The sequence below is a fragment of the Gymnoscopelus braueri genome (genome assembly GCF_963280865.1).
Source record: "Gymnoscopelus braueri genome assembly, chromosome: 22".
Lineage (NCBI taxonomy): Eukaryota > Metazoa > Chordata > Actinopteri > Myctophiformes > Myctophidae > Gymnoscopelus > Gymnoscopelus braueri.
The window spans coordinates 23893148-23913614 of NC_137624.1; the positions used below are offsets into that span (position 1 = coordinate 23893148).

A 20467-nucleotide genomic window follows, 5' to 3' on the forward strand; every position below is an offset into this window, starting at 1 on the left:
AAAGGCGTGACTCCTTCGGACCAGTGTTGCCAGATTCTGCAAAAGAAACAAGCGGCCAGGTCTATGAAAACAACAAGCCCAAAGAAGTTTTTCCCTACATTGGCTATTTGAAAAAAATATTGAACAAAACATATTAATCTGGGGGTTCTTGACATAATAAAATAAAATAAAAATAGGAAACAAGCCCAAATAAGCAACTACACTTTAGAAACAAGCCCGAAAAAAACACAACCCTCAACTACCAGTATTTACAAGCAACTTTGGAGAAAAACAAGCCCAAAGTCGCTTATAATAAGCACACCTGGCAACACTGCTTCGGACTGTGTGCATGCAGTCAATGGTCTCACATGGGATCTCAAACTATCTGACAGACAAAACAACGAGGAGCGTCCCAGACAGAGTAGAGTCTGAGTCAGTGCAACAGTTACACTGGTTCGAAAGGTGCTTTATAAATAAAAAATGTACTGTACAACACCACCACAACATGCATCTTGACATGTCACGTCTATAGGAAAAGTTGTTGCGACCTGGGTAATCGGTGAGTTCAAACCTGTTCATTAGTGACATTTTGGCAATCTTATTATGAATCTTATTAGAACTTATATTAACTGTCATATATATAGGCATAATTGTAAAGATTAAGACACACGGAATGTTTAAGTATTCAATTTGTATGTTAGTACTACAGCACAAATTGTAGAAATAGTTTAATTTATTAAAAAAATGTTTATCCAATGGATTTATTTTTATTTTTATAAATTAAACAATTTCTACAATTTGTAGATAATAACCATTATTATCCATTATTATATTATGCTCTCCTTTACTTTTTGATAGGCTAGCTACTGTAGCTACTAATGAGAGGATAAAATATTAGGTTTAGGTACAGGTAATTTAATTTAATTTAATTTAATTTAATTTAATTTAATTTAATTTAATTTAATTTAATTTAATTTAATTTAATTTAATTTAAATTTAATGTAACTTTTTTATTTATTTTTAACTAATTATCATTTCTGTATATTGTACTTACATTTGGATTCTAATGTGTCTCTCAGGGCTTAACATTGTTTCACATAGGATATAGCCATGAATGGAAAAGGTTGCCAGCTCCTGGTGTCTCCCTGTGGTGGTCCCCCATCATTGTGCATGATGACAGGGCACCAGTCCCCATCCATCAGGATGCCCATGCATAGCACTCTGTCTCCCCAAAGGGCCGACTTTACTTCTTCCACAGGTATGGATGGAGCTAGAGCTAGACCTGCCACAATTATTACATAATTGTCTAATCGCAATTATTTGAGATAATCACAATTATTTTATGCATAATCGTCATAACATAGCAGAAATAGCAGATCTACAAACTTACAACTCGTTTTCGTGACTCGTTGTAAGCTTGTAGATCAGCTATTTCCGCAAAAAAAAAATCTAAATATGTCAGTGATGTCTTTGAATAATTATTCAAATTATTTGTCCTATCTGCCCCGTGGAAGGTTTGATTACGAAGCCTAAAAGCCAAACAGAAATGTAAACGACAGAAGCACAATTAAATCGTTAATCGCAATTATTTGTATGTCAACTTAAATCCTGTAATCGTGACAGCCCTAGCGAGAGGAGGCGCTATCCAGTCCCCTGCCTCTGGGAAACAGCTGGGTGGGAATGCTGTCGTCTTCCCAGCACTGAGCCTCCGCAGGCAGTTGTTGAGTACAGGGAAACAGACACATTTGTCAAGCGCTTCACCTTGCCATCAGCTGTCTACTCTTCAGCCTCCCTCCAACACAGTGACAACAACTGCCATCCAGACAAGACTGGGCTTCTCTGATAGTTGCAAAGGTAATGCTTCAATCGTCAAAGATCATTCAAAACAAAGTTGGATGTCAAGCCCAGGTGTAACCCTAATCAACAGAACAGTATTTTATTACTTAACCACTTTCATCCTGGCGTCCATATTTTGGACATTTTCAAAAGATGTAAAACAATTTCAGAATTGCAACCCCCCCCCCCCCCCCCATTTTTTATAAAAAATAAATATATATTTATATATCCTACTATATAATTGGAGTAACCTCTGTCTGTCTTGGTGGGTCGTCGACCGGGTATGGGCTAGTATATATAGTTAAGATAACAGATGTACCAGCTCACAACACACTGTGAGCTTGTATGTGTGAGCTTGTAGTCGTGAGCTACAAGCTCCCGTTGTGAGCTTGTAGATCTGTTACTTTCTGAATGTTAATTTAACTTTAGTTCTAACTTAATTAATAATCAGAATGTCACTGTGCTGATTTACATGCACATCTTCATACTTCACTTCCTCTCAATGTGGCCCTCCCATGGCCACAGTCTCCTCCCTAAACTACTTGTCCTCTTATTTATAGATAATTAACCAAGCATAAAGTTTGTCCCTAAATTTTCAACAGAGGAGAGAAGCAAAAAGAGGAGAAAAGCTCATTAGTGATTAACAGAGCAGAAAGCTTCTCTGGCCTGCTCAGGTCTGTGCGGGGAATTCAACAGTCTGCAAGCCTCTGGTGAACCACACAAAATCTGTTGCATTTGTGGTTTGTATTATGGCGTGTCCCCATGTCACGTCAGTGTTATGTAACCAGGGTTTCCGTGTAAATCTCCTTTGCCAAAATTGCCCACATCTTGAACTGTTCCCAGTTGTTGATTATATAATCATTGGGACTTGACAAAATATGGAGCTAGTGATCGGTCAAGAAATATTGTTTATATAATTATTTAAATTACTAATATTGTTTAAACTAATCTTCTTCTATGATCAGTTCTAGCTGAAAGGTTAGATCATTGGCAGTGTGAATAAGTAGGCAACCATGTATCAGTTTGTTAGGAAAAATACTCAGCAGTGAGATGCACAGCACAATGTTTTTAAAAGGTCATCACCAATTTTAATTTTGTTATGGTACTGGTTGTGTTACAGTTATTTTTTTAAAGCAGCTTCCATCACCAATACTGCCAGGCTGGTATTTATAGTAGATCTGGTATTTCCTACTACTCTGCCTTAACTGGAAGTTGAAATAGTGAATCTGACAACTTTTTACCTTTGTGTCCAGCAGGTGATTGTACATCAGGGCCTTCCATGAAGGTGTGTGGCCACCCAGCCAGTGCTAACTTAAGGGTGTCCAGTAGTCCCATGGTTGTCCAGAGTATGGGTGCATCATCACGGGGGACAGGCCAAAGTTTTGCATCAGGTCCGCCAGCAACACACACCACCGTACATCCACAAGGTGTTCCTCTACCACACACTGATGCCAGGTGGGTAAGACTTAAGGATGATTTATGCTTAACCAAGTATAAATCAGGCATTATGTTTCTAAGTGCTAATAACAATGCAGCACTCCAACTGCAGTGTATTTGATGCTGTCATTAAACACTGCAACTGCATGTATTTCAGATCCTTGATGTCTAGAGAATCTCTAGCATCCACTACCCTCAGTATAGCTGAAACACAGTCGATGTTGAGTGGCAGACAGGACTGGACCTATGGCTATCGCATCCTTCCTCCACTAGGGCCACCCCAAGGCTATACCCAGGCCAGTGAGGGCGGGGAACATTTCAGCCTTTCCCCAGGCACTGCCATGTCTGGTACAACTGTGTCAGGCGGCACCAGCAACTCCGCCTCCCTGCCTTCCTACCTCTTTACGGGTGATTCTGGTAGCCCCAAACAATCTTCACGTTCGAAGAAGCGAGCCCTCTCTTCGTCCCCTTTGTCAGATGTCATGGGCATCGATTTCAACTCCATCATTCGCACCTCACCTACCTCACTGGTGGCTTACATTAATGGCTCCCGGAGCTCTCCGGCCTCACGCTCCACCAGCTCGCCTGTGCAACCCGAGGTCTACGGTCACTTCCTAGGTGTGAGAGGCCGCTGTATTCCCCAGGCCAACACCCGCAGCCTCGCCAAGTCTTTGATGGCCCTGGCACCACTGACAGAAGCCCAGTCTGGGGCTGAGTGTGACCGCATGCAGAGGCTGGAGGAAGGTGGCGCTCTGGAGAGTCAGATGGCTAACATGGTGGTGGAACATCAGTGTCTCCCAGAGGAAGGGGTAATGGTGGACAAGACCTCAGTGCATCACCATGAGCCTACCAACAACCTGCTGCCCTTGCTACAGTTACAACCAGCACTGTCAACAGTTATACGATCATCACCTCCTCCCCCCCAGGGCCCACCACCGCCCTACCACGCCCACCAAAACATTCACTTCAACAGGCATCACAGACAGAAACAGACCCAATCCCATAACCCTCTTTCCCAAGTTCTCAGGCATGGGGTCAGCGTCTTACCTCAAATTCCATTGCTGGAGGAAGAGGAAGGAGAGCTGGAGGACTATGGAGGGCATGGCTGTAGATGGTTGGACTGCAGTGCTGTCTATGATCAAAAGGAGGAGATGGTAAGGCACATAGAAAAGGTTCATGTGGACCAGCGCAAAGGTGAGGAGTTCACCTGCTTCTGGGCGGGGTGTCCACGCAGATTCAAGGCTTTCAACGCACGGTACAAGCTTCTCATCCACATGAGGGTCCATTCGGGAGAGAAACCCAACAAGTGCACGGTACCATCATTATCCGTTTCCTTTGCTCTGTGTCTTTTCATGCAGTTATCTTACACACAATGTGGATACTCTATATACAAAATAGTAGAGAGATACATGAAGACTTGATTGCAGTTTTGATTGTTTCTTACAAAGACAGCCATTGAGCCTCTAGGTGGCTACAACGGCATCTATGGGCAAGGTTAAAGCTGCAGTGTGCAATACACAGCAGTGCACCTACTGATAAACCAGGGGAATTACAGAAACAAGCCAGCTCTCCTCCTCCCACCAGCACCTCCCTCAGACTCCCCATCCCTTGTCAAAACATGTCTCACATTTTCAGTTTAGTTATCATGTCGAGTGAAGATGTAGTTAGTTTAAATGTATCTACCTAATTATATTGGTTGTTACTTTCACTCGTGGATACAGGTCGCTTTAATAGCTGTTCAGCTGAAGTGCCATGCAGAAGTCATCTTGAGCTGGAAAATCTGCCATAACACAGTAGTGGAGTATGTGAGAGGGGGCGAACAGATTCTAAAGAGCGAGGGGGGTGCCAGGGTGTTTCGACAGATCTGGCAGGAGCTTGGGGAGGCTGAAGCTTAGAATCTGGAAAGATTTTGACAACATGCTTTAGAAGCGGGCAGGGGGTAGGCAACAACAACATGGATGACCAGTGTGTACATATTTGTACAGGGTTATGTCTCAAATGAAACCTTCATGAGGCACATCACACATTGCAACTTAAAAGTAAAAATATGGCCTTGTCCTTTCTCCTAACTATGGCAATGGGCTAATTAGTGGAACTGTGAAACTGACATGGCAGTTAACTCAATTATGTAGTTATTAAATCAGCACAAAGGCAGCCCTAGCACTTCAGATCTGGCAGGGCCCCAGTTGGTTTCCCGTCTCTCCGAGAACCATCCAGCTGCCCCTAGGCCTGTCGGCAGGAGATTGTCTGCCAGGTCATCCTCTGACAAACTTGGCCCTTGTTCTGGGAAGGTGATGCCCCCTAGACTGGCGTTACTCTGGTCTGGTTCTGTAGCCAAAGGCTTTCAGTTAAATTAATCGAAAGCTGTTTATTAATGGGCCTGCCTCTGATGGGGTTTTGGCTTTATTTGTCTGGGAAGGTGATTCACCAGGAAACCAATTCTTCCCAATATTTACAGTATGTAATTATTATTAATATCGTTGTAACTTGCTAGTCTCCAGGTCTTCTTCAGAATAGGTAGGACACTGATTTAATTAATGCAGAAATACCAGTGGTGTAAAGTAACAAAGTACAACTATACTTTACTTGAGTTTATAGCATATTCATTACAACTTTCACTAAATTTTAGTTTAAAATAAGAACATTACATTATCATTGGACAGCTCGTTACTCAAATCAATTCAGAATATATTTAGTCTCTCATCATCATGATATTGGATTATCCAGACCGTTTCATATTCACAATAGGCACTCTCATCAAGACAAGATGCCTGCTGTCCATTGTTGTTTGCTGATGTATGAAATAGGTGTAAATTGGTTTTTTTTATTTTTATGCTATTAAGCAATTTAGCTGGGGACCTCCTGGAACCCCCTCAAGGACCCCTGGGGGTCCCCAGACCCCACTTTAAGAACCACTGGCCTAGGGTGCCAGTACACCCAGAAACGCAACTGCCAAATAAATGTCTTCCATGCCATGAATGACCTGGTTTTGACTTAACAGGATAAGAGCTGGGTTTCCTAAATGCCCATTGACATTAACACACACATAAAGACACTGCCAGACGTATTCAAACCTCAATTCAAACGTAGTTAAACCAGGTAGCAAACCGTGGTGGATACAGACTGGGCCTAATGACTGGGCCTGGAAAAATCTGTCTGAGCCCGAGTTTTTTAAGCTTAGATATTATAATGACCGGTGGATGATGTCAATATGACAATTCACTGTCTCTGATTGTCTTTAATGCTTTGAAAAGTTCAAAGCCATCAGTTGAATTTAGAAAGAAGAAGAAAGTGAAGAAGAGTGTAGACGAAAGTACAGAGATGGCCATGGAAATAAAAAATATAATAATAAACTTGACTTTTAAAGCAAATTGCTCCATCTACGCCTTCCCTCTCAGCTCTCCTACTTACTGTCTTTAAAATAAAGTACAAAGGGATGAGGACTAACCGCTCTCCCTCTTTAAAAACACAGCATGTTCTCCATTGTGTCTACTGGACTAGTACATTTAGTGTTTCTGGTAATGTTATTGACCATTTTGTATTTTGTATTTCCGTGGCAAAAAAAAATTGGAATTGAGGAACATGTCCATCACAAGCTGACATGTTGATGACCTCTGCCGAGGGCGTCACAAACGTAACATGGCCATATATGGAGACGACTTTAAACTAGGTTGCCAGGCTGCAAAGTGGCTGTGGAGGCCTGAACATCTAGTTACCAAAATAATCAATTTATTTACAAAAAGAAGGGATATCCACACACTGAAAAGTAAGCCCCACGGTCTGTGTGACCAAAACAACGTGAATAAATTAATGAAATATTGGGCGTTTACGTCCTTATTTTTGTACCACATAATTTGAGTATTGTTGGTTTTCTGTTCAAATATAGTTGTGGAGTGCCCATGGAAAGTAAACTGATGATCACAGAATATACAAAGAGAGCACTCTTTCTGTTCCTTGAGCTCACTAGGAACACATTTTATTCTTAGATGAGTAAGACCAACCATTCTTCATTCACCAGTCAAATATTAACTGCACTAACACCCTGCAGGCGACCTTTTGTACCAAAATACTAACTTATTAGTTGGACCCAGCTCTGTTGCTATGGCCCTCAATCATTGGATGAGTCTGTTTATCATGAATCATGCACTGACAAGAAAACTATTGAAGTTTTCCACCATCCCTTGCAAAACATAGAATAGATAGAAAGTAGCATTTAGCAGTATTCGTTTGATCTCTATCTTATTTTATTATGGCGTGTGTGTCTGTGTGCGCGTGTTTGTTTGTGTGTGTGTGTGTGTGTGTGTGTGTGTGTGTGTGCGTGTGTGCGTGCGTGCGTGCGTGCGTGCGTGCGTGCGTGCGTGCGTGCGTGCGTGCGTGCATGTGTCCAGGGCTAATCTCGCAAACAACTGATGATTGGACCAATCAGTGCCAAATTTCTTGTGCACGCTACATATAATTCCCTGAATATTTTTCACATATTGTGAAATAGAAATTGAGAACTTTTGTACTGGAATGGAGTCTATGGAGGTCAGATTGGCCTGGAACTATGCTCAAATATGAAAATGACTACTGATGTCATTGTACAGGCATTCTAAATGACTGATGTCATAGACTAGTCACATGACATTCAAGATTCACATGGAATCTTGTTTTTACCTCCAGAAATGAGATATGATAGTGGTTAATTATCTGCAAATGTTCTCCTGATTGAAATCTGGTCACAGTATCCCTGATGAAAAGCCATCGGAATCTCAGAAATCAAGACAAGGAAAACATGTGTAGATAATCAGAGAGAAACACTTATACAGGCAGCTTGAACAGAAAGCACCTAACAGACCATATAATTATCCCAGAGGTAGAGTCCAGCTTTTGTAACGCAGGATTGGCAGGTACGAGAGCTGATGAATGGCAAATGATCCATGAGCCAGTTTCTGAACAATGAGGAAGCTTTGGTTACACATGGTTAAACATGCAGGGCACGCACAGACTTGCACCTGTCATTTCGCAATCTGTTTAATGATGATTGAACAGTTTATTAACACATGCTTGACTCCTATGGTGTTATAGGCTACCATATGTATATCTGTTATATATGAAGACATTCACTCAAAGTCAAGAATTCCACAATAATTGGGAATCACCACATGGCTAATATGATTCCTCTCTCTCTCTCTCTCTCTCTCTCTCTCTCTCTCTCTCTCTCTCTCTCTCTCTCTCTCTCTCTCTCTCTCTCTCTCTCTCTCTCTCTCTCTGTGTACAGTTTCCTGGTGCACAAGTTGACATGTTGTGCTTCTCTGTGATACTTGAGCCTTTGAAATCAGTAAAGTATTGGGATAGTTTGGTTGATGAATTAGGTTGAATATGTGAACCCCATCATATTCTGTATGATTGATTCTTCATTCAAGGGACATTACACAGTAATATTTGTATCTGCTTAATTCCCCTACAATTAAGAACTTGATATTCAAGTCCTGCTGATGCCGCTGAATATGGAGTGACAAGATTTCAAGTTTGCCATTTTAAGCATCATCTACAATTGTCTTGACTGTGGATGCAAATGAAGCTTCAGTCTCTAGAAGGGTTTTGATTGTAAAATACATTTTCAACCCACAGCTGAGCCAACACAGTAGGCCTATATGCACACATGACATTTACCCTGTTCTGCCAAACAACAAATACAGTATGAAAAAAAAGCTACTGTGATTTATTTCAGTCAGATTGTTTTACTCCCACATTTCCTTCACCAAAAGTCATATTTGATTGTCTTTGCTTCAGTTTCTTAATAATATATATTTTTAAGAGCAAACAGAACAAATGAGAATTCTCTGAAAGTGCCACAAGACTGTCATTATGTCTACAGTACTAGTTTATATTGGGATTGAAGACGATTCTTACAGTTTGTTAAAGCTTGATTTTGTATGTTTTGAAACTATATTAGCTCGTGACATTGTAGATGAAAACTAGAACTTATTTTATGGAAGTTATATTGATGTGCTTGTTTTGGACAGTGGAGAGAGAAGAGAGCAAGGGCAGAGAGGAGGACAGGGAGTGATGCTACGTATGCAACACAGGCCTTTGGACAGGAATCTAACCAGAGACACAGGGCTACTGGCTCAGCCACTGCACACGAAACAAAATTTGAAAAGCATCTGAAAGATGAAAAGAAAAAAGTAGATATAGGAATGCATGTGTTGATATGCCCTCCTTTTCATCTACTAAAAAATGACATAAAAGCAGAGAGTAGTTATTAGGAAATGTGCTTGATAAATGACGGTAAAGATGGAAGAGGAAAAGAGAGACGAGATGAGAAAGAACCGACCTCAGAGCAAGACAGTGGGCTGCTGGGCACCAGACTCACTGCTGGCACTGAGTGGATCAGTCATTGTTTACCCAGGGCCATGGGCGCTTGCCAAGATCTGTCAGAGGCTGGCTGTGGCATTGAGCTTCACTGAGTAGCCATGTTTCTGCCTTTTCAGACCAATGTCTCTCACAACATCTAAAAGCCTCTACGCTTTATGAGAGCTTCATGAGAGAGAGAGAGAGAGACAGAAACGGTGAAAGGAGAGAGAGAGCGAGAGAGAGTGCTGACATACAGCCACCCCCTGGCCACTGTTGTGCTCCTGGCAGTATATTTTGGTTTTATGCTGGCTCCCAGTTCTCTTTGTACTTTGATTCTGAATAACTATTTATCATGTTCCCTCTGCCTGTCTATTCATTTTTTTTAAATCTTTTGCTACCCAGTTTAGATAGAGTGTTGCTGATTCTTTTCATTCCACCATGTTTTGGAGTGGTGTACTTCGTGTGCCGAAGAGCTAATAAACAGGCTCGTAATGCTTATTTTTATTGTTAGATATTAGTCGGTCCCTCATTTTATAGTCTCGCGTGGCCAGACTGTTGCCTCCCACAATTTTCAAATGTTTCTGGTCATACAGTCTGGGACTCGGAAGCTCTTATCATGATTAAAATATAAAGCGGATGTGAAGCCTCCTCCCCACTTCCGTTTTGTCTTTACAGCTGCGCAGATATGGAAGTTAAAAAATAAAATGTAAAGATATTTTAAAATATATTTTTGTGAACGGAAGTGCCAGCTCGCTCTCTCGGATTTCGGGAGGTGTAGTTCCAGACTCTATATAGCATTCGGAGATTGTGGAATAGTTGTCTGGCTACGAGAGACTACTCATTTTATGTCATTCATAGAGTCCAGAATTCCTGTACTGTACTGTACTGTACTGTACTGTACTGTACTGTACTGTACTGTACTGTACTGTACTGTACTGTACTGTACTGTACTGTACCAGATCAAGATAGCATTCTTGTGCGTTCTCTAGCATGTAATAATGGTGAACTAACATTTAGATGTGGACCCCCTTTGTTCCTGGACCCCTTGTTGAGAACCACTGCTCTAGAGACCCCCAGAAGAGTGTGTTAAAAAACGTTAAAAATTATTTTAACACTTTCTAGATTTTTCAAAAACATTTCAAAAATAACAGATGTACAAGCTCCCAGCGCGGCACGAAGTGATGCGCTGTGAGCTTGATTATCTGCTTTTTTTGAGAACCGCTGTTCTAAACCAGTGTTCTAAATCCTAAGAGTTTTTTGGAAAACTTATGTTGCTGTATATATAGCTATAATCTAAAATGACACAGATGCTTTCCCGGAAAAATGGGTCAACACAGATGTTCCCAAGAAATAACCTAAGCACGCTAATTGAAACGAAAAGAATGACAAGCATTTCTCATTGGAATTCAAGTAGTAAGATATTAAAGGAAGCTTATTTTTTTGTCTGGGCCTTTTCACGGGTTAATGAAGAGGTAGTGGTATGTAAAGAATCCAGTTCTGGAGGAAGAATAACAAAATGTGTCATGGTCTATGACCTATGACTCTCCTCTACGAAGTTTAGGACATTCCAACCTCCTGTGACCAGAGAGAGGGAGAGAGAAATCCTGGCTGTACAGTAGGAAAGCATGATGATGATTCACATATTTTTTAAATGAGGTCACTGTAGTGGGGTGGTAATGAAAGGTGAGCTGTTCTGCTGACTTGCATACCAAAAACCCTGTGGGTACATGTGTGTATGTGTTTATAACTATAGCTATTCTTCAACTTCAACTTCAAGTTTATCGTCACTTCACAAGTTCGCTGGTGTAGAGGAGAGGGTGGAATTACTTTTCGCACAAGCTCCCAACGTTTTGTAGATACAAAATGCCAGTCATAAGATTAGAGAAAGAAACAAAGGGGGGAAAAGTCAAATAACAGGACAACAATATCACATTAAAAAAGAGAAAAGAAATGAGGCAGCATATCACAGACCCGTGTTCTACTCTATCCTGTAGAGCAGGTTTTTTATTTTATTTTTCAGGCCAAGGACCCCTTTGCTGAGAGAGAGATGAAGCAGGAACCATTTGATTCAATATGTAGTGGGGGTCCCACTACATATTGAATAAAATTGTATCGCTGATTTAACATTTTTCTTACATTTCATTTTGTTACACATTATATTTTCTATACGTTGGATTCATTTAACACTTAAACCGTCAATACTTCGAAAACTTGACCATTGGCTCTGTATTTGGTCTGGTCTTTTTTCCCTCTACACCAAACCACTTGACCGAAAATAGACAATCTATAAGCTCATGGCGCGTTGTGAGCTTTAGATTGTCTATTTTCAGCGAATGTTCCCCCCACAATAGGGATGCTAGGGTTCATGATGTTATTAATGTAAACAAAAAGATTAAGTCATAACTCTGAGGACCCCCAAGGGGTCACGGCCCCCCTGTTGAAGACCCCTGATGTAGAGATCATTTTGTCTGTCTGATTATCATTAATGTATTCAGAATTTGTTTCATGCATTTGTTTGGTTAGACCAGCAGCAGATGTCAAGTACAGGTGATGCTGGATGAAGAATTAGGAAGCAATTTATTTCCGTATGTATAAACACTGCCCCCTGCTGGTTTCACGTACCACCGCCAGAAATGCCTACAATGGTCTGCAGTTTTAAAATACATCTTACTACAGAATGTGAAAAATGAATGATCTTAGCTTTGCTTTTAAACTATATCCTTCCAAAAAAATTGATCCAGACAATAGAAATGTCATCAGGCACACAATTTTGGTCATATGCTCTGAATGTTTTTGTTATTGTTAGTTTATGCAGTTGTACATAGTCAAATTAATACTAAGGTCGTACCACACGACTAGATTAATATTCCCAATTTGGCTCTGGTCTGGGCAGATGGACAAGCAGCAAAGAATGTCTCGTGGCAAGAGGAGGTAAAAGACTCAAAAGCATACTAAAATTCATCTGCCAACTCATCAACAATATTAGTGTGTTAGAGAAATAGTGGGGTAACTACTTTAGGTAATTCTTTGTGTTCTTTTGTACAAGCTACCCACGAATTGCAGTTACATTTAAATAAGAATAGAGGGGTATATATATAATTTAAAAATTATATTTGATACTTTTGGACCTGGTACACGGCTACATGCCTCTCTATGTGGTACTAGGTGTGGACTGTTACAATCTACAAATGCTACTAGAGATGCACGATTAAGCGTTCATTATACAATGCAATATTGGTCAAATTGATATTACCAAAATATATTATCAAATGAATGTGAAGCTGAAAAAGCCTTTTATGATGATTGAAGTCTGCAGATTCAATCTGTGTTTTCTGGGGAAGTTAAAAACGGTCTACCTGTAGAAAAAATAATAATAGATCTGTCATTTTCGCCGAATGTTCGCTCCATGCAGTCCCCAGAATAGGGACGCTAGGGTTCATACAGTACATGTGGTTAACATAAATGTAGTTGAAATACTGCCCATGTGTAGCCTGCAAACACAACAGTTGTTTATGCAGTCTATGAAATAAAAAGTGACATTTTGCGTGTGCATTTGTGTCTTTGCAGTTTGAGGGCTGTAAGAAGGGTTTTTCTCGGCTAGAAAACCTGAAAATCCACCTGCGTAGCCACACTGGGGAGAAGCCTTATGTATGTCAACACCCTGGGTGCCACAAGGCCTTCAGCAACTCCAGTGATAGAGCTAAACACCAGCGCACCCACCTGGACACAGTAAGCACTCATATTTTTGGTGAATTTTAGTCAAATGTGCCAACAAGACTTTTTCAATTATATATATATATTTTTTAAAGATTAAAAAATTGCAAGAAATAGTAGATCTACAAGCTCACAAGGCATCGTAAAGTGACGGCCTTGTGAGCTTGTAATCTGTTATTTGTCATACAAGGAAGTATATGGGGCTTAAATGGTTTATGAAAATGTCCCATCTCTCATTTTTTCATTTTTTTTTTTTACAAATCGAACCCTTCTCTCATGTATATGGATATGTGAACAGTCAGACACTGAAAGAAAATTATATGATGTATTCAAAGCATGTGTGTGTGTGTGTGTGTGTGCGTGTGCGTGTGCGTGTGCGTGTGCGTGTGCGTGTGCGTGTGCGTGTGCGTGTGCGTGTGTGTGTGCGCTCGCGTGTGTGTGTGTGTGTGTGTGTGTGTGCATGTAAACACTGCATGTTCTGCATGTTTTCATATGCCTGTGGTGGTTCAGAAGCCTTATGCATGCCAGGTCCCGGGCTGTGTAAAGCGATACACTGACCCCAGCTCCTTGAGGAAGCATGTGAAATCCCACTCTTCCAAAGAGAGGCAGTTGCGCAAGAAGGTAAGGATTACTCTAACTACAGTATATGTACAGTAGATGTTTATTTATCTGTCCGGTTTGATTCCCGGACAGACGGACCATTTCCTGCATGCCAATCCTCTACTCTCTCTCCGTGTTTCTTGTATCTCCCCACTATAGCCTACCTTTCAATGAAAGGCTCAGAAAATCCCCCAAATATATCTTTTAAAAAACTAACATACATTTATTTTATACAACAATTCAACAACAGTACGGACAATTCTACAATTTTCGAAAAATAGCAGATCTGCAAGCTCACTATGTGTTGCAATGTGATGTTTTGTGAGCTTGTAGATCTGCCATTTTCTCAATTTTTCTCCATTTTCTCAATTGTTGAACATTTTTGCCTATAATGACATTCCAAAATAGGAATGCAAGGTTGAAACTGTTTAAGGGGTGTTTCTGTGGCCCCATCCAAGTGTGATTGATCTCGGTGAGGTTGAACTGCCTCCACCATCTGTTATTGCCACAGTATTTGGTCAGTGTAGCACAATGAAGTTAAGAGATTGTTGTGTGAGAATAAAGTGTGTTAGCTCTTGTTTCAGTGAAGGTTATGTCACCATAGATACAGCCACAGAAGGTGGAGAGATTGTTACTAAAAACAGTAACATTTTACTTAGTCTCCCACTTGCACAGCTTCTTTCAGTAACACGTTCAAAGCGCTTTTCATAAAGCTTTTTCTAACACAGTAATAATTCTATGATGTTCTGAACGCTCTAATGCAATTTAGAACCGTTTCTTACTGTACATGCAAATTGACTCTGTAAGCATCTATTTGTGCTTATGTTTTTTTCATGTCTGCAAAAATACTGGAACAGTTTAGCTTTATGCAGCGCTAGCAAAACACCAGAGAACTGATTTTTGAGCAATCCTTCATGGGCGTCCACTTAGATTTAGTGTTCATTTTGACTTATTACTTTGAAAGTAATAGATTGCTTGACCCAATGCAATGTTAATATCATACTGAAATTTTTATAATCTGAAGGAGCAGGATTTTTTTGGACTAAGTCCCTGGCTCCATCTTTACTTCATCATGGACTGTTTAAAGTCTCTTCTCAATATCAGATCTCTCTTTCATCTTAAAGGCACATAATCCAAATGTAAACAAAAGGGCAGCCACACTACCAAGATTCTATCAAGATTTTAACAACCAAATTGATTGACAGGTCCTTCAGCTTGACTCTGATAAAATTTCCGTCCTTATTTCCTCTCTTCACATTTATTCAGATATAGCCATTTTATAGTTAATTAACTCCACACATGAAATCTGGACACTACATCACAAGGCTGGTCCAGCCATTACAGTCCACAAGTATTGTGAAGGTTAGATCTGTTCAGAACTTTAAAGAGTGAGACCATCCTACATGTCAGAATCAACTTTAGCGTCATTTGCAATTTCAGGAAGAGTTAGAATAGGGAAGGGAGAATAAATAAGAAAGCAACACAAAACTCAGAACAAGTCAAATAACAGGAAGGCACAGTCAAATAATACAGTCCAATATACATAAGGTGCCTGATTAAAACAGCAATGGATAAAGCAATGGATGAATGCAGAAGTGCTCCTTATCCTCATATCCAGCATAAAAATAGAAGCAGTCATTTATTATTACGTGCGTGCGTGCGTGCGTGCGTGCGTGCGTGCGTGTGTGCGTGCGTGCGTGTGTGCGTGCGTGCGTGCGTGCGTGCGTGCGTGCGTGCGTGCGTGCGTGCGTGCGTGCGTGCGTGCGTGCGTGCGTGCGTGCGTGCGTGCGTGCGTGCGTGCGTGCGTGCGTGCGTGCGTGCGTGCGTGCGTGCGTGCTTTTAGACATATCTCTTTTCCTTCCTTTACAATTTTATTGTTTCTCTGTTGTTTTTAAGTGTTGTCCATTGCTGTGAAGCTCTTTGTAATTACTGTTATTATTTTTGTTTATGTGTCATGCTGCTCTCAACAATAACCATGATTTTTATTTATTTTTTATGCTGGGTCTCTAGCTTCGATCCTCTGTTGATGATGTGACCCAGGAAGCACTGACAGACTGCTTGACCATCCATCCCCTGCAACCAAGCCATTCTCCTCTGGAGATGATTGACAGCGCCTTGGACCCATCCCGCAGTGCCTCCCATGAGCCATACTCTGGTACCTACATTATGTTCTCCTGTAGACTCACAGGCTATGTTCAAGATGGCAGCCAAATCAGATTTTTGGCCCATCCAGATTGGAATCAGATTGGTTTTATCAAGTCTGAACAACAGCTAAACAGATTTGAACCACATTCTGAGGTGGTTTGAAATGCCATTCAAATCAGATTTCTAAAGATGTGTCTTGTCTGGACACAAGCCTGATTTATACTTCCTTGTACAATGGGGTCGCTCGCCGGGTTGTGAGCTTGTAGATCGGCTATTTCCAGCAAGCAGCACTGTTGTACGACGGAGTATGAATTAAGAATTACTTACACCTATTAGCTATGTCATTATGTTAATACCACAGCAACCAATACAGATAGGTTGAGAATGTCTGAATACACAAATCCGATCTGGTTACTTGCAAAAAAAATGGATAGCCAGTCCTAAAGATTGTATTTGAGAAACAAATGGCATTTGCAGTCTGAATCCATAAGAACCTAGGGAACTTTTGATTTTAAAACTTGTTAAATATTTACCACCTGTAACCACTCAAGTACATAAACTTGAAAAAATTGTCTGAAGGAGAATCCAGCAGTGTTTTTTCTTTTTTGCTCATCCCTGTTTCTTAGCTGTTCCAGCGAGGCAAGACTCTTCCAGCAGCCCTCACCTGCCTTTGTTGTGTTCCTTACAAGACAGTTACAGGTGCTTAGGATTTTTAGACTATCTTATCATTACATAAAGTTTGAGAGATTTTTGTGTGAATAAAAAAAAGAAAGAAAGAAATGTTTTTATTCAAATCATTTAAAGTATGAAAACTCGTGTCACAAGCTAGATCACACAATCCTGTCATGATACTGTTTTGTGCTTGTTTTGTAGCACCTAATAATTTGTAGTAAGCACCTTATGTTATAATAAATTAACGATTGCTGGTCCCCAACCAGCAGCAGATTAAACATAAAAATTCTGTTGAATTTAAGCATCTTCAATGCCCACTGTCTCCACAAGAGTCAACCGTGTGACCAGTAGGTTTTACTGGTTGAGCCAGTTGTTGTTGTTTTCCATTTTGAATTCCATTGGCACAGTGGCCATGCACACGTGGCCATGACTGATTTAATTCCCTTTTTCTCATTTACTGATCAGCAACAAATAACTACTTAAACAGTGGCTGTCATGGCTTCATGGCTATAAGCTCGTAGTTTGAATAATCCGATTTCTTTTTTTAAAAGTGCAATTTTCTGCCTCTGTGAAAGACTAAAGTTTTTTTTTTGTGGGTGCTGCACCTCCCTCATGAAGAACATGATTGGGAAGAGATTCTACAGGTTGTGAATGGCTTGCAAAACTGTTGCCTGGTCAGCCTGGCGGAAAACATTCCTTCAGCCATACACTTGATGAGGGGGTTTCTGCTGATCTGAGCAGCCAGATGCTCATGGTTCCTCACTGGCTGCAATTGTTCCTGTACCAGTGGAAGGCCAAAGCATTTGCCACAGGATTTCAGGGTTGACAATTGGCCTGTGAAAGCAGGCCTTGCCTTGCCTCATTGGTCTCAAGCGCTAGTATTAGTGGATGCTATAGCCACCGTCTTCCAGAAAGGCAGAGGAATTCAATACGGATGCCATTTAAAGTCTGTCAGTCTGTCAATTATTTCCAGATGTTAAATCAGTTGTAAACTCTGTATTGTCATTTTGTCTTTGCTTTTTTCATGAATTTCTTTCCTCTTTCATCCCCTGTATATTGTCAGCAAAACCTCAGCTCCTTTTATGTCTGTACTGTTGGCAAGTAGCCATATGCAAAGTGTTGAAAAAGCATGAAGCCGTATAAAACAATTTGCTGACATTCTTTCCCCAACTGTTCCCTGTCTGCCCTATCACACTGTTGCTTGCTATTTAAAATACATACAAGAAAACAATAGCCCCTGTGTTTTCCATATTTCAATTGGAAAGCAATTAAATATCACCTACTACTGATGCATGTTTTAGTGTTGTTTCTATGAATATAACACAAAATTGTGTTCACATGTTTTTGCTGATTTAGTTGTGTCCCTTCTATTTATGTTATGATAGATACATCAAATCTATCTTTACTTTACTTGAACTTTACTTGAAAATCAGGATGGTTGATTCGTTGATGAGCAATAAATGTTTTATTTTTTTCATCAAGCAGAGCGTTTATTTTAGTCTGAAATGTTTCAGGTTCATTGATGCATCATCCCACCAGCTCGTCCCTGGGGACCAACATGGACCTTGCTCCTCTACTTACCTCCCCCATTCTCCCACTGCTGCATCCCTACTGAACACCCCACATCTGAGACAAACCAGTCAGCCCTCTGCACAACCGGACCCAGGTACCAAGAGAGGTTCCAGTACTTTAACCTACAGCCCTAGACTGTATAGTGTATACATAAATAGTCGTATGATGAATAGAGAAAATGGCCGATCTACAAGCTCACCGATTTATATAATAATTTGAAAATTACATTTTTGAAAACTTTTTTTGAAAACTTGAAAAAAATAAAAAGAGAATTTTCACCTACAGTATGCCCAAAATAGGGCTGCCAGTTTTAAAGTGGTTAAAGGCTATTTAAACTTTGTGAACAGACATTACGCACATTCAAATGATTTGCTTGACAAAAATGACATAATGACATGACAATATCTTGTTAATGTACTCTATTTACTTTATGGGAAGCAAATTGCCTAGTGAATTGCCTAACATCTGTTTTAGTTGCTTATTAGGCATAATAATCGATTGATAATACATGTGAATTTTGGATCCTTGACATGAAAATGTTTGAAAACCACTGGGTTATAGAACAGATTTCATATCTGAATAGCCTTTTAGCAAACGTGTGGGTTGTTTGACAGTCTGTGCAGCGTTCCTTTCCTTTCCTTTCCTTTCTTTTTCTTTTGTGTAGCAGGTGGTTGATGTTTTTCTTGGTTGTCTCAAGCATGCAGCTCCACTCAGTGCTGCTTTAAATAGATATCACCCTTTTCCCTCCAGACTTGAAATCCGCAGTGAGGTTGACACAGAGATCACAAACGCATAAATCAGCTTTTAGTGTGGTGATAAGGACAAGATTGGAAATGATTCAAACAAGATTTGTTTCATTATTTAGAGGTACGACTCCTTTGTAGAAGGTCTCCCTGAAAGATTACTAGACACATAAGGCAAAGCAATGCTACAAACCTTGTTCAAACTCTGGCTTGTTCATTGAACTAAGTAAGAAAATGTAATATTTGTTTTGTTTTATGTACTCCTATGATCTGTAGAGCTTTCAGAAGAGATCAAGATGCTGTATTGTCCTCCATCATACAGTGGGAGTACAACATGTACCAGTTCACATCACCTGGGGCCAATTCCAGCATTTGATGACTGCCTCCCTAGATCCAGTATCCAGTAATCAGAACGGGGCAAATACCTCACAAAGAGCACTGTCTGGTATTACAGGCGATGAAAACATAGCCTAAAATAACTGTTCTAGGAACTGCACTTTATTTGGATGCATTTCAAAGTAATGTGTGTGTGTGTGTGTGTGTGTGTGTGTGTGTGTGTGTGTGTGTGTGTGTGTGTGTGTGTGTGTGTGTGTGTGTGTGTGTCTGTGTCTGTGTGTGTGTGTGTGTGTGTGTGTGTGTGTGTGTGTGTGTGTGTGTGAGCGCGTGCGTGCGTGTGTGTGTACACAGGCAATTAGGCATGCATGTGTTGGCATGCCTCTATGTGTGTCTCTTCAGAATTTGACTTTCACAGACAATAGGTGTGTGTGGTCAGTGGACCAATGCCTGAGCCAGATCTCCGGCCTACACACTGAATGATCATATCATCTACATTTGTTAGATATATAGGATACTTTCTTTCCCATTTTGTGTGCCAAACCAAATTAAGCCAGCTGATTCCATATTGGGACTTGAAAGTTCCTGCTGCAGGATATATGAAGAAGTACAGCAACATGTTTTTTTTTTGTAGGATCAAACAGGTGCAGAATCTGACATGGCGATGCTACATAATTATCCATACACTATTAAACCTCCTCTTGGTAAATGTCTTAATCCAAACCTTGTCTTTTTAGATCTTAATTATTAAGAGGTTAATCAACAGGAAGTTGATGTTTACTTGGATTCCTACATTTTAACTACAGTTTCTTCATTTTGCATAATATTTTTACTATGCAATCAATGAATGAACATCAGAGATAAATTACTATGCTTTTGTTAGAGCCATATCATCTAACTATAGTGACAAGACAACAATACCATACTTAAATATATACATAGACAACCATCTTGTTACATGCATACATATTGCTTACTATAAGTCAGATTTATATTGTATTTTGCATATATATTTTTAAATAAATAAATAAAAATAAATAAATAAATACATGTTTTACTCTTGTCCAACCTTATGTTTCATTTTGCAACAGATTAGA

General features: G+C 40.2%; 1 protein-coding gene across 1 annotated transcript; it reads left to right on the forward strand.

The window, feature by feature from the left end:
- Positions 1 to 1089: 1089 nt before the first annotated feature.
- Positions 1090 to 19444, forward strand: glis3 (GLIS family zinc finger 3; the record flags this gene model as incomplete). Its single annotated transcript, XM_080420245.1, has 10 exons — positions 1090 to 1237; positions 1603 to 1833; positions 3072 to 3270; positions 3410 to 4565; positions 13159 to 13320; positions 13816 to 13926; positions 15916 to 16060; positions 16677 to 16749; positions 18237 to 18388; positions 19314 to 19444. 10 exons carry the CDS (start codon positions 1090 to 1092, stop codon positions 19442 to 19444), a joined length of 2508 nt encoding a protein of 835 aa, XP_080276371.1.
- Between the last annotated feature and the right edge of the window lie 1023 nt (positions 19445 to 20467).